General features: G+C 37.8%; 1 protein-coding gene and 1 non-coding gene across 6 annotated transcripts in view; one reads left to right on the forward strand and one right to left on the reverse strand.

The window, feature by feature from the left end:
- Positions 1 to 4,529: 4,529 nt before the first annotated feature.
- trnaq-uug (transfer RNA glutamine (anticodon UUG)) lies at positions 4,530 to 4,601 on the reverse strand. The gene has a single exon. It is a non-coding gene; the product is annotated as a tRNA-Gln (tRNA).
- A 3,866-nt stretch (positions 4,602 to 8,467) lies between these two features.
- Positions 8,468 to 13,814, forward strand: part of tle2a (TLE family member 2, transcriptional corepressor a) — a 38,548-nt gene continuing 33,201 nt past the window's right edge. For all 5 annotated transcript variants that reach the window (XM_065246773.2, XM_065246757.2, XM_065246765.2 and 2 more), the window contains exon 1: positions 8,468 to 8,925. In XM_065246773.2, coding sequence (XP_065102845.1) covers positions 8,902 to 8,925 — 24 coding nt within the window. In that variant the 5' untranslated portion in view covers positions 8,468 to 8,901. The remainder of the gene's footprint in view (positions 8,926 to 13,814) is intronic.

Genomic DNA, 13,814 nt, shown 5'->3' on the forward strand with positions numbered 1-13,814 from the left:
GTAATCATATGTTTATTTAAACAATTACCAAAACAACTTTTAATTGTTATATTTAACAAACTAACATGAATATTAACATTCTTTAACTTGACCAAAAAGCCCTCGCGAATGCGACGACGTGTTAAAACTAGTTTCTGTCTCCGCGACCGATAGATAGATAGATAGATAGATAGATAGATAGATAGATAGATAGATAGATAGATAGATAGATAGATAGATAGATAGATAGATAGATAGATAGATAGATAGATGTTAATGAATGTAGAATGTTTAATGAGAAATGTTAAACATCTGTAACTTCTTATAAAAGCTACAAATATTTCTGGATTACTATATGACCAGTAACTTTAGGAGGGGGCAAAATCACACCAAAAATAGCTTTAAGCATTCAAATATGCACTGTAATCATCACTGTTTTCAAATGTTACAAGAAACATTTTCACATTAACACTGCGTTTGGGTTTATCAGTCCTTGTTTCTGACAGTTTCACTTTGTAGTTTTTTTTTTACATTTGATGTTGTCAAAGTAACTTAAAAGTAAAGTAATTAGTAATTAGATTACTTTTTGCATGTAGTAATCAGTAATGTAATCAAATTACAATTTTAAAGTAGTAATTAGTAATTTGTAGTGGATTACTTTTTTTGAGTAACTTACCCAACACTGATGGTCAGGGACTATTTTTTTCTAGCGGAAGGAATGCTTTTATTGATTTAACTTCTTTTTTACTTTAATATTGTGTGATAACCGTTTTATAAAAGTAACGGCTGAAGGGGTTGCAGGCACAAAGCGAAGCATCGTACCCAACAACTACCTTCAGACGTTACTTTCACAATTAAGCACAGCCTCGCCCTCTCGTACCTTATTGCTTACTTAAAATATGCTGGGTTATTTTCGACCAACCAAGCTGTTGGGTTAATCCAGAAAATGTTTATAAATAACCCAACACACGAAAAAATTTGGGTTGAAACAACCCAACATGGGAAATTACGACTCAACGGGTTGTTTGACACTTTTCATTCAGTTCAGTACTAGCTAAGTCTTCATAATTTATTCAAGTTAGCTCTCTGACTATAAAAGACTTGTTCAGGCACAGTTTTTTTTTTTAAATAAAGGGTTTTGTCCTCCATTAGAAATGATTATTATATAATATTATTCTTGTCTAGCTAAACTTATAACAAATAAAACAAACTGAACTCTCTTTTTGTCAATGGTACCTTTTAAAAAGGTCCTAATATGTACCATTTAGGTACAGATATGGTAACAATATGTACCTTTTAGGTACAAAAGTGTACTGCCAGTGACAACTTTTGTACCTTTTTTTTTCTGAAATGAGATCTGAATCCACTTTAAAGTCTAGGTGTGAATGCAAAAACAATGTTTTCATTTCATTTTGTTCACTTTTTGCTTCACTAAAAGGAAGTCAAGTGTGAAAATGTCAGCAGTTGAAAAGCGACATGTTTTATCTGTTTTCTTTCGAGTTTTTAAGACTCTTTCAAGTTTTGATGTTGCTGTCTTTATTAAACATGATTAAAATCACACTTTTGAAGGTGCTCAATCTGCTTTAAAACCAGTGTTTACTTTTAGGTGACCCTTGATGTAGATTTAGGCACTTTTATAATTGTCTTCTCTTAATATTTACATATTATACAAATGCCATCTTGTATACAAAATAATAAGAATTATGAGATGTGTTTTCGTGGATGTGCTGACTGGGCGGGCCTAAGCCCAACCCTAGCACTATAACTACAAGCCGGGGTAGTAACAATGCTTCCATCCTACCCTTGTGTTCCTAAGCTTAGCACGAAATCTTCCTGCTCCTCTGCATGGTGTTGCTTTCGTTTAACCTCAAATGCAAGTTGTTATTTTGTGGGTTCCAACTGGCCTTATGCCTGTTGGCTTATGCAAGATTGGTTTTTGGTATTTAAATGATGTCAAAAGAATTTCCCAACTTTCTCCCTCTGGGTATAATCTAGGTCAATTTTCACACCGCCCTTTGGCTTTGTATTGTTGGTCATTCTCCCGATAGCTGATTTTGAGTTTGTTGTGTGGATACATATTTAGTCAAAAGTTTTTTTTTAGCATCACATCCCACAACATCTCTCCTTTGGTTGTTTTGCACTCTTACTAATAAACATTCAGAGGCACCACAACCTAAATGCAGTATAATGTTTAAAACCATGATATGAGGTTTTGGTCTGGTGTGGTTTCATCTTTTGTTATATTGTAATAAAGTTTGCACAAATGCCCAGTATAAAAGCACACAGTTTGATTCTTCTTTATAGGTTTTGTCAATGTAGTATAAGTTTACAAACTTTGGATTTAAACCCACCACCTTGGTGTTTCTAGCAGGGCCAGACACATAAATTAGAGACGTATCTTCCACCATGGTCTATTGTTTGGTTTTTAAGCTGTATCTCACATATTCAAAAATGACAGCTAAACCATATAACAGACTGGGAGAACGGCTTTACCCAAATAAAACCAGTAAACCATCTTAAGCTCATTTAAGATGATTTTTGTCAGCAGTAATGTTTTGTATAGAGCTCATTGTGTACCAGAGGAGGTCTTCTCCTGGCCTATGGCAGTGGAAGTACCTCTGACTCATATGTGGTATAAACCGGCAAAAGCAAATAATCCAGGAGAGATCTGCCCCCTGACTCATGTACATTTTTAAATGCACCACGCCAGAAGCGCATAAAGAGACAATGCTGCACTTCTTTCGGCCCGGGGTCAGTGAAGCCTGGCTCCCGGCCATCCTCACCGCTGGCCTGATGGGTTTATATATATTTACACTCCCTCGCTGTCGCTTGCATTCACTGCAGCCCTGTGCAGAGTTATTACACGATGTGCAAAACAAATTGGCCGGTTGTAAATTTTGCAAGCGGTTAGTGGGTCTGTTTATAATGCAGAAATAGTGACTTAAGCTTTTGAAAGGCGATGATGGACAGGTTCAGGGGAGTGAACGTAAACTCTGCACATTATTGCTTGGTGTTATGAACATCATTTCGTAATATATGACATCCAGGTTAAAGTCTCAATCTATTTATGAGATTAGGAGCATCAATGTTTGATTTCATGTTGATTTCAACCTTTGACATGAACTTAATAATTCAATATTAAAGATATCAAGGTAATATTTTCACTAAGAGTTCTTTATTATGTAGGATGATTTTATGTAGAAACCAGTAAATCACACAAAAAATATTAGGCTGACTCTGTCTCATATATGATCTTATTATTCTTGTAAAAATAATCATAAATAGTTATTAAGTTGGCCCCATATACTCCAGTTGACCTGAATTTTAGAGCTTAAACCTACAGGCTCGTGAGAAAAAGTGTCTTTGAACTTAAAATGAAACTCTGCTGATTCTGTGGCAAAGTACATTTGGCTCTGTGAGATGAAAGAAACCACAGTAGCCTACCTTCAAACCTGGAGAAACACCTGGACTGGGCAGCAGTGGTTCGAGTGTGGAAAAATCCCTGTCTGTTCACCTGCCAAACGGACTGCACATAGTAAACAAAGACGGAGGGTATGAAATACAGTGTCATGAAAGATGAAAAATTTTAGTTTTTAGGCCAAAAAATCTGGTCGGAAGGGCATAGAGAGTTCAAGGATTTGGGTTACGTAGATAAACTTCGCAGCGAATTATGTTAGCTAACAATTAGCAAAACTCTTTTTTGTCTAAAATAAACTTTTTTTTAATCGCTGTAAATAATAAAACATTTAATAACATTTGTAAAATACTTAAGCAAAAGCAAACAGTTTACAATAACAATGCATTCTCGTTGTTAAACTTATCTTACCTGAATGCATTTTAATATGTACGCTATACATTTATGTTTGTGTAAAATGTTTCAAAATACATTTAAAAAATGCCGTTCTTACAAACGTAAAATAAAACGCATGCATCCAATGCCATATTTATGTTTAGAAAGTTAGTGAAATACTTAATTAAAAATATACTTTTTGTTAAAGATTTCCGTATGTGATATACTGACTCCTCGTGGACTTTTTAAGAATATCATCTTAATGGTCACGTGACTACGTTCTGAAAACTTGGAATTTGTTTGGCAGTTACGAGTTGTTACTTAAACTTCTTTATCTGTGACCGCTAAAAGAAAACTGTAAACCTCTCAGGACAACCATTTGAAAATATATATATTTTGAAAATAACATTCACCAAACTACTCATAGTTTTATACTTACATTACTGTAATGTGCATAACGTGTAGCCTATTTTTGTGTAGAAGAAATACTAAGATGACCTACTAAATATACAAATTATTATTATTATAAAGATGTTTTATATGCATTAACCTAATTTCTACAATTATATCTAGATGTAGTTTACTGATTAACAATTTTAATTAATTTATTATTAAAGATCCATACTGTTTCAAATACTACACAGTTTTTTTAACTAAATGGCAAGATATAGTAAATACTATTTAGTAGCATTACAAACACAATCAGTTTATGTGCATATTAACATTTGCGATACAACAGTATCGTCAAGAATAAAAATGCAGGTTCTACCGAGATTTGAACTCGGATCGCTGGATTCAAAGTCCAGAGTGCTAACCATTACACCATAGAACCACGTGCACGGTATATGGAATCTTGTCGTAATGTTTCTTTGAAGGGATTTTGACTCTCATCAGAAAGTGATAATTGCTACTTCGTTTGTGTCTAAATGCAGAGAATAAGCAGTTTTTTTAAACAGAAAATACATTTTGTATTAAAAAGTACAGTGCATACGAGATAAAATTGTTCTCTCAACTGAGTTTAAATGGCAGCAATCGAGCAAGTCATATAAAAACGATCTTCAATATCTGCCAATAAATACAAAATATAAATTTAGTTTTTACTAAAAGTTAAACTGAAATTAATATATCGCGAGAACAGCATAAACCCTCGCGATATCTCGTTGAAGTTAGCATTACATTTGTAGCTCCATTCAATTGTATCCAAAATTGAAAATGTAAACATCTTCTTGGAAAAATTAACGTTAAAGGCAAATTTTCAGGTTTGCACGCCCACCTTGAACGTATTTATAACACTGTACGCCTCTTCTATAAATTTTAATATGTAAGTTAGCTGATTTTTGCATTAACCTGTAGGGGGAGCTCGGAACACATATCGTGTATATAACGTTAGTCTACAGTGAATATTAAGATCAAACTATAAGCTTCGCCTTAATTAGGAAGCATATTCGTCACGATTTGTTGTTTAATTATTCAACATGATACAAGAAGGAAATAAAATTGATTATTAAAATTGTAGCTAAATTTACATTAAAATTACTAGAAAAAAATATTAATAAACAATCTGACAAGTAAAATATCATTTAAATCGGTTTATAACATGCAATGATAAAAATAAGAAAATAACAGCCGGTCCTATTAGGATCCATTTTGTACAGAGTCCTAGTAAAGGGCAGATGATACCCCTTGCCAATATGAGTCTTAAAAGAAGAAATGAACTGAAAGCAGCCAACCGCAAGCAAAATATAGATTTTAAGACCTAAATCTCTGTATATGCAAATATACAGACTTGGTTCCAGCTCATTAAAAGTATGCTTTCTAGATTTCCGTTATATGTGATATTCAAGCATCCTTTTTAGTCTATATGAATCATAAGCTTTTGGTTTCACCTAATTACCATTGGAGTAACTGATGCAGTGGAATTTCTGAATCTTGTGTTTTTGAGGTTTGATATTGCATTTGGGTGCTTTAATGATGGTGTGTGTGTATTTGTGTGTAGCTCCTGATGTGGGTCATTACCCTTCTCTCCCCCTGGGGAAACAGGAAAGAGGAGGAGGGATGGATGGATGGGGAGGTGAGGTGGGGGATGGAAAGGGGGGTTCCCAGGGGAGGAGAGTCCAATAAATCAGCCTGCCGTCTCTGCGCTGACATGAGACTTGTCTACAAGGGGTGTGTTTGTGTGTAAAGTGTGTGCGTAGAGAGGCATCACAACAACAGCATAGCCTTGTCTAGCTGTCAGTCAACCTCCTACTGGCCAGGCAACATACTCGCACGCCTCCATTGGGAGGCCAGAGACCTTCATTATACCATACATTCATTATTACTTTTCTGTAAAATTCTGCCAGGCAGTTTCTTTGTTTGGTTTTATTTTGGAGGTTTTTTTGCATGGCTTATGCGTTTAGTCTTTTGGCTTTTATTCACATTAATATTTATTCTATTGGCAGGTAATTGCCTAGCAAGGTCGGCGTCTTGTAAGTGCATTTATTGCAACACTAACTATGCAAATAGTCAAGTACCAAAATGAAACCTCAAGGGCCACACCAAAGCAAAGTATGACCACAAATGCAAACAAATTCTCTCTCTGACACTGAATTAGCAACAATTTCTGCTCTAAATATAGTGTAGGGTGTAAAGATGCTACTGTCGGTGCATGTGTGCAGATGTGTTTGCAATGAAATATGTATTTCGGTTTGTGCACGAAACATACAGCCACCTTCAAAATCACACATTATGAAAAATAGTATAGTAAATGTATGGTTTGCTCCACAGCTGCTGATCACTATAGACCCTTTTGTGTTATTGAAAAGAACAACGTGTATATTCTTCGCAATATATAACTAAATAAATAACTAAATATCACGCACAGTAGCACAGTGCATAAACAAGTGCAATGCATGGTCATATATGATGTATTTATTTAAAAACTCCCATGCTTTTGTTGTTTCTTGATTTTTTTGCATTTTCTTTGGGGTTTTTTATGCACGGTGAAGTTGAATATGCATTGTTAAAATATTGTGTGAGCTGCATTTAGTTGACCATCTGAAAAGGGTTGACAAGTTTGAATGAATAAAATAAAACCATACAGATAAAGAAATGTATGTTGTTCTGGGGTTTTCTAGGCTCAAAAGTATCAAAAGCTTTTTTTTTGCCTGAACCAAAACATTGCTGTTGCTTGTAAACGTTTGTGAAATCTGAGCTTTAGAAAAGCTTTTTCTCTCTCTCTCTCTCTCTCTCACTCTCTCCATACACACACACACACACACACACACACCAAACATCATCAGACATCCTGCAGCATGACTCTATAATATGTCATTTTCTTATGACTTTTTCCTAGACATATGGACCACCGTGGCTGGAAGCAGACCGTCTCGTGCATTAAAATTCATGGGAAAATGGCAATAATGCCCCTCCTCCTTCAATCCCCATACATCCTTTAAATCTGTATCTCTCTTTTAACCAGATCCCTCTATATTCCTCCTTTCCACTATTTTCTCTCCTCCTCCGCATCCTTTCTTTGTGCATTTCAGCCCTGCTGCCAGGTAGTGATTTCTACAGTGGGAAAATTGCTTTTTCAATATCTGCCTCTCTAATTATGAGCCCAGCTAAAGGGGTCATGCCACTGGAATACTAATAAATGTCTCCTGCATTTTCTTCACACTGCAAGGGAGTTTACAGTTTACATTAGATGCGTCACAATGGTGCTCATTGTCTTACCTTGCAATTGTCTTGTCACATAAGTAAATCTGAAGATTTGTGCTGACTCAAATCCAGCAGATTCCTCAGTGATCATCATGCTTTGTGGGCATATTAAGATGTATTCCCTGACACGGTGCACAAGAGATTTGAATTAGGTCACACACTGCTTCTTATTGCCCCGGGTGCCTGTTATCTTTATTGAAGAGTTGTTTCATGTGGATCAAAGATCAAAAATGAATGTCGGTGCATTTCAGGAATCATCAAATCGTGAGATATTTCATAAACAGATTGATGCTCCAAACAAAATGGTGCAATTTGCATAGGAAACAACCCCTCGTTTTAAACCACAAGCCGGCTCATTCATTGTGTGCGTCCTGAAACAATGCGACGTGATTAAAAATAATACAAAACAAACAAAAAGCTGTTTTACATCACAAAGGGACTTGAATTTAAATCTCTCCAGCGCGGCAACCGAAAGAGTTAAACGGTTTTCTTGCTAGTTCTCAACGCTTGATTGACGTTGGGGTTCTATAATCGTGACGCAAACCAATCAGCGAACGGTCAGCGTACCCCACGTGGGGCATTCCAGGCGCTGATTGGCTCCCTCCGCCAATGTTGATTGTAGCTGGGTCAAACCCCACGTGGAGATTTCATTCAATCATTGTACAGTTAGCTGCGCCCTTATTTTTCAATCGAAAATCTCCAAGTCCTGTGCATGAAATTAGGGTGTGAATAGCCTTTAAAAATTTATATATAACCCACAGTGTATTTTATAAACATTAAAGAGGACAATAAAACAAAAGCCCTTATTTTAATTATTATGTATATGTATATATGTGTGTGGATACATTTATTTTTCTTGCACCTTGCACATAATTTGCACAAAACAACCCATGCGTTTAAAGGATCCCTCTTCCCACCACAGCCTAAAAAGAGTGTAACATGAGAATTTAACCCTTTCCTGGTTACCACAAGCCAAACCCCTTCTCTTGGCACGGGGGGGCATGCGTTTCACTTGAAGAAAACAACTCGCATGTCCCATTGAAAAACAGCTGAGGACCCGAAAGGAAGGAGCGGATGAAGAGAGAGCAGCAGACAAAAGAAGCCGCGGCTGCGTTGAGCGTCGCGTCTCAGGAGCAAGATTGCCGGCCAGCCACTTCATTTCTTTTTTATTTTCATCAGTAAAGCACATCAAGGGCGGGGGAGCTGTGAAGGCCGAGCGCGTGCATTCTGATATTTCGAGGTGCGTCGCGTCGAGGGACTCCATACAGCATCTTATATTGCGCGTTAAAGCAGAACAAAGGGAGTCTTGCGCTAGGAATGAGCGAGGCGAGCCTGGCGCCGCTGAAACAGGGCCAAATGTTCTTCTGAGACGCGCAAACTACATTTAAGCAAACCTGGAAGAGACCCGAACCTCAACAAACCCGTTATTTACAATGTTTCCCCAGAATCGAACACCGGTAAGTTGCTAACACACTCCATGTATGAGCTTGGTGCGCAATGCGTTTCAATGTATTTCACGTTTGAAATTAAGCTTGTTTACACTCTTTGTCTAAACATTTCGGGGAAACGTTCACGTGGATTGTATAACTGTAAGTTAGTTGGTCGAGTAGTGCGAGTAAAGCATGACTGGATTAAAACCATCTAACGTTACACTGAATTGAGATGGGTTAAATTAATTTATTATCCATCGTTTACGATTAATCGGTATTATTAATTAATCGGTTACGCGAATAGACACTGAATTAATGGAATGTGTTGCTTTAGGTAAAGTTTGTACTTATTTACAACATAACCTTCAGTGGTAACTCTTCCCTTGCTGCTGCTGCTGCTGTTGTTGTTGTTGTTGACCCCCTTTCTGCATTGGGTATAGCTGTTTTGACCAAATTCAAGGAGTTGCTGTGAATTGTACTATTTTGGGAGTTGTGTCTTATTTGTGTGTCTGTGCACTGCCTTTTCATCCTTTTTATATTTGTGTTATGAATTCTTACAGTTTGATTAAACCTTCAATGTGGCCATCTATGTTAATTTAGATTTTGATTTGCTCTGTCATTCAATTTTGGTACTTAAGCATTCTTTGCGTGTGTAGGTCACCTTTAAATGGACGTGGTTTTGGTCTTCACCTAAACGCATTATAAACTTATTAAACTGTTAAAAAGGTTCAAACTATCCTTCCTGAGATTTCCCTACAGTCATCATCCACCCCTCCCCCATCACCCCCCACCTTCTCTAAGAATGCTTTGACATTCATTTCCTAAGGGATGGAAATTAGATTCCACTGGGGTGTGCAATTTCATGATCTAAAGGAGGTGCGCGATACATCAGTAAAGTATTTAGGGTTTTCGCCCTTTATAGCTGTACTCTACACTGAGCAGGTTGCCTGTCTTATGTCGTCAGTAAACGTGAATGGTCCAACCAGTTTTCCCAGGATAGAGATTTTGGAAGCTCAAAGCGGTTTTCGCCTTGAAGAGCTCAACGGCCCAAAACATGACTTGGTGGTTGGGCAGTGAAAATTTTGTGTTTTGGCCAGGACTATTTCAGAAGCTTTTTAAAGACCAATCCACTACATGCTTTCTTAATGTGGAAAGAAATCTTCCATCACGTTCCAAGTAATAGGTTTAAGTTTGTGGTCATTGTCTTTACATAAACATCTTAATGGTTTTGGCTGAGGAGTCCTATAATACCATGCGTTACTGGGTAGATTCAAACGAGAAGAGATTTAATATGACCTAATCTTTAAAATTAGTAAAATATCCCTTGTTGTAGCAAACGCACACATTCCTCAATGTGTGAGCAAGGTTATTATAGCTAAACTGGGTTAAAATAATCATGTTAGAATAGAAATGTTGTTGTTGTGGTTATTTTGGTGACTTTATTCAACAAGCTCTGTTCACTTTCCCTCTTATCCAGTACAGTAATTTTTCATGCGTATTAGCCAGGACATCGTTTAAAGTGCTTTTAACAATAAATGGAGAAGTGGTTGTTGTACACAGTTTGACTTTTGACTAATAGGATACATCCATGCCAGTATTTGATGTGATTATGTAAGGTTTTTTGAATTTAAGCAAAAAAACAATTTGTTTGCACCTGCTAATTGCTACACAAGTAATGTGAACTACCACTAAATAGCTATTCAACTTTGAGACCTCAATTTTATACATAATCTGTAAATCGACGTTGCATGACGAATGCCAGAAAATTGGGTATGCTGCATATCACTTCATTTTAATTGCCCAGTTGAAGCGCTCAGCAGTTTACCTACTGACACCTGGAAAGATCTTTTACAGTTAGGGTGTCCCCCACAGAAGAGCACCTTTCATCCTTCCTATGTGAGGTATTTGTCAATATTCCCACTCCTGTGACCTTCCCATGCCCCCAGCCTTTTCCTTCCAGGGAAATCCGAGGGAAGTCAGGGCATTGCTTATTCCAGCCGTGGCACATGCCTTGGCACCCTCAGCTGTGAACAGAAGCATTCGGTGCCAGCTCTACAAAAGTCATTGGAAGAAAGTGCGGAATTTCTTAAAACAGAAAGAACAAACAGACCGCGGGTTACCTCATAAAAGGAGCACCTAGAGCAATTACCACAGCTGACAAGCCAGCATCGTGGTGCTGCTAATGTATCCTGACAGCGGGGAAATTTGAATAACGAGCTCGCGGAGAGGGAAGAGAAAAGATGTGTGATGTTAATGAAACAGGTGCCTGGCACCATACCACCTCCCCCCACGAGTAAGGGATTACTGGGGCATTCCATAAAGCTTGCTGCTGCAGGAGAGTACGAAATCAATGAAACAAGGCCGCGCCTAGGTCAGGTTCCCGGGGAGGTTCTTAAAAATGCAAATGGGTGGCGGTTGTTGACACTGTAGTTGAGGGATATTTCATATAGATTGCCTGAACTTCAAATGTTTCTGCAGAAGACATCGCCTGGTTCCTTGGAATCATGTGTGCATATTAAAACAAGTTCTTCTGTAGTTGGTTCAAAAATAAAGTCAGTCCTATTGTCTTTATTTGGAATCCTCTATCTTTCCATGGCTGGATGGTTATGTGATTGTTTCATTTTGATAAATAGTGAACTTAAAGACCTTTTAAAATGTAAACGCTGCTTCACTTTAACAAAATGAACTCGGCAAAGAATAAGAAAGTTTAGAGAATCCCAAACTAGACTTTGCTGCTATTGTCTGGGAATGGGAACACAAGCAAGTGTGTGGTCAGTTCTTTCAAAGTGATTTGTGTGTGAAAAAAGAAACGGCTTTATCAAAGGTTAGGCCACCGTGTTGACAGCTTTTGGGATGTTGGTCATAATGGCCGGCCACAGCATTTCACAGGCTTTGTGGCATTTCTCGGATGTAGGCCATGTGGGAGTCATGTATGTCCCTCAGCCAGACCTCTGACAGAAGGAGAGAAGCTGTGGTTTGGATAGGAAAATGGGCATGGAAGCAACAATTCTGTGTGTATGATTGGCTGTGGTCTTCCTTGTTCGTGTTTTAGTAAGTGGGTGGGCAGGAGGGTTTGGTAGATAATTTTGGTTTGATGCGACACAACATGTAATTAGAGGAAAAGAAATAAAAACATTGCATGCATGCTCACACTTTCCAAGACTTGTGTGAGCGTGAAAAAGAAATAGAATTGAACATGCCTATAACGTAGGCATTCTGGTCTTTTAATAGTAGCCAAACTGTTCAGGCTATAATTTTCAAATGACTCCTACTTATATCCCGGGCTGTTCCCTGCCAAGTGTCACGTCAGGGTTTCTTTGGGATTATTATGTATTTAAAGTCCTAACGGACTTTCTTGTTTAAGCCATGACCTTGGCACAATCAGGAAGGTTTAATTGGTTAATCGACTCTGGTGTTCTGTGATTTGGTGACATACAGATTACTGTGTCCCACAATGCCGTTGATGCTCTGACAAAGCCGTGGGAGGTTAAAATCTTATTGTGAAACTGTCAAGGTCAAGTGATCCATTTGTTCTGACCACTGTCAAGAAACTAGCATGAAGCGATTTAACCCAAGGAATGGGTTATTGGGGCTTTGAATCAAAATGGCTGCCATATTGAGGTTGGACCCAATGCAGAGCCACAAAAATGTCTAATTAATAAACTTTCAGCCTCCAGAGAAGCTCTGTGCGACTAGGTCTTTGCACTTACCCTTTCAGCAAAGGCCCGCTTTCTTTGTCACCCCCTTTTCCCTGTTCCGGAAGTCTTTTTGCACCTGTACACAAAATTCATTAAAAAGAGGTGAATATCAGAGTGAGAGGCTGGGTGGGGTAGAGAGAGGGGAGATAAAGAGGATGAAGGGAATAGAGCCAAGTGTCATTCCCCCTTCCTCCCACCTCCCCATCAAATGGCCTTCCTCCTCCAGAGCCTTTTCTTTGGCTCACGAGGAGTAATTGTGATGTGTGTGCGCTCCCTGCTAGGCTGGAGCTGTGAGAGTCTGGGGATCTGGACAGTAGATTGAAATGCAGGGCTAGAGAGAGGAGCTCGTTAGAGACACTAACAATGCATTGTGTCTCCCGTGAGCGAAGTCCGAGGGGCTCCTTTCCCCTCGTGTAGTTCACTACAACCACACAGAGGTTATTTCTATGAGTGGTATTATTAATTGTGATATTTCTATGAAACGCATGGTTATATAAATTGCATTTAGCCAAAACATGGTTGCTATACTTTTTCTTTAGTAAAACTAGGGTTTCTATAAGGTACACTTATAGAAATATTTCAATATATATACAGATATGACTGTATGTACAGATATCCGCATTGACTACTATAGCTATATTTTTATATTATTCAAATGTTTTTTTTTATTTAGCAAAACAAGTACATTCCTTGAATTCTTTCTTGTAGTTCCCTCTCACATACCTACATGTGAAAGGCTCATTATGCAGCTCATTATGCACATTTTTGTTTCCTCAGGTGTCAATCATAGATTATTCATAAGCTTTCACACCTCCTCGCATTTGGTCTTTCTAAGCAAAAAGTGTCTTAGAAATGTTAAATCAATATATTGTTTTATGTGAACTAGTAGGCAGAATGATTTTTACATCATTTTGAAGTAAAACCTTAAGACTGCTAGATCCAGTTTTGAAAAGTCTTGTGAAAACATGTTTTGTGTAGATTTTATGGCCTTACATCAATGACTCAAAAATGTAGATTTTTCAAAAACCATGCACAAACATTTTTTCTCTTAAAAATACAAACATGAACATGCATGTTGCTCATACATTATTGTAGCCCAGTTTGTGCTGAACACAGTGTTAAGCCTGTTATAAGCAACTGAAAAAAGCACAAATGTCAGTGCATGTCTTTCAAGGGGGGCCAATAAGCTTAAAGACCCCAGAGAGTTAACACAGTGAC

This window comes from Paramisgurnus dabryanus, chromosome 24 (assembly GCF_030506205.2).
Source record: "Paramisgurnus dabryanus chromosome 24, PD_genome_1.1, whole genome shotgun sequence".
NCBI classification, from domain to species: Eukaryota; Metazoa; Chordata; class Actinopteri; order Cypriniformes; family Cobitidae; genus Paramisgurnus; species Paramisgurnus dabryanus.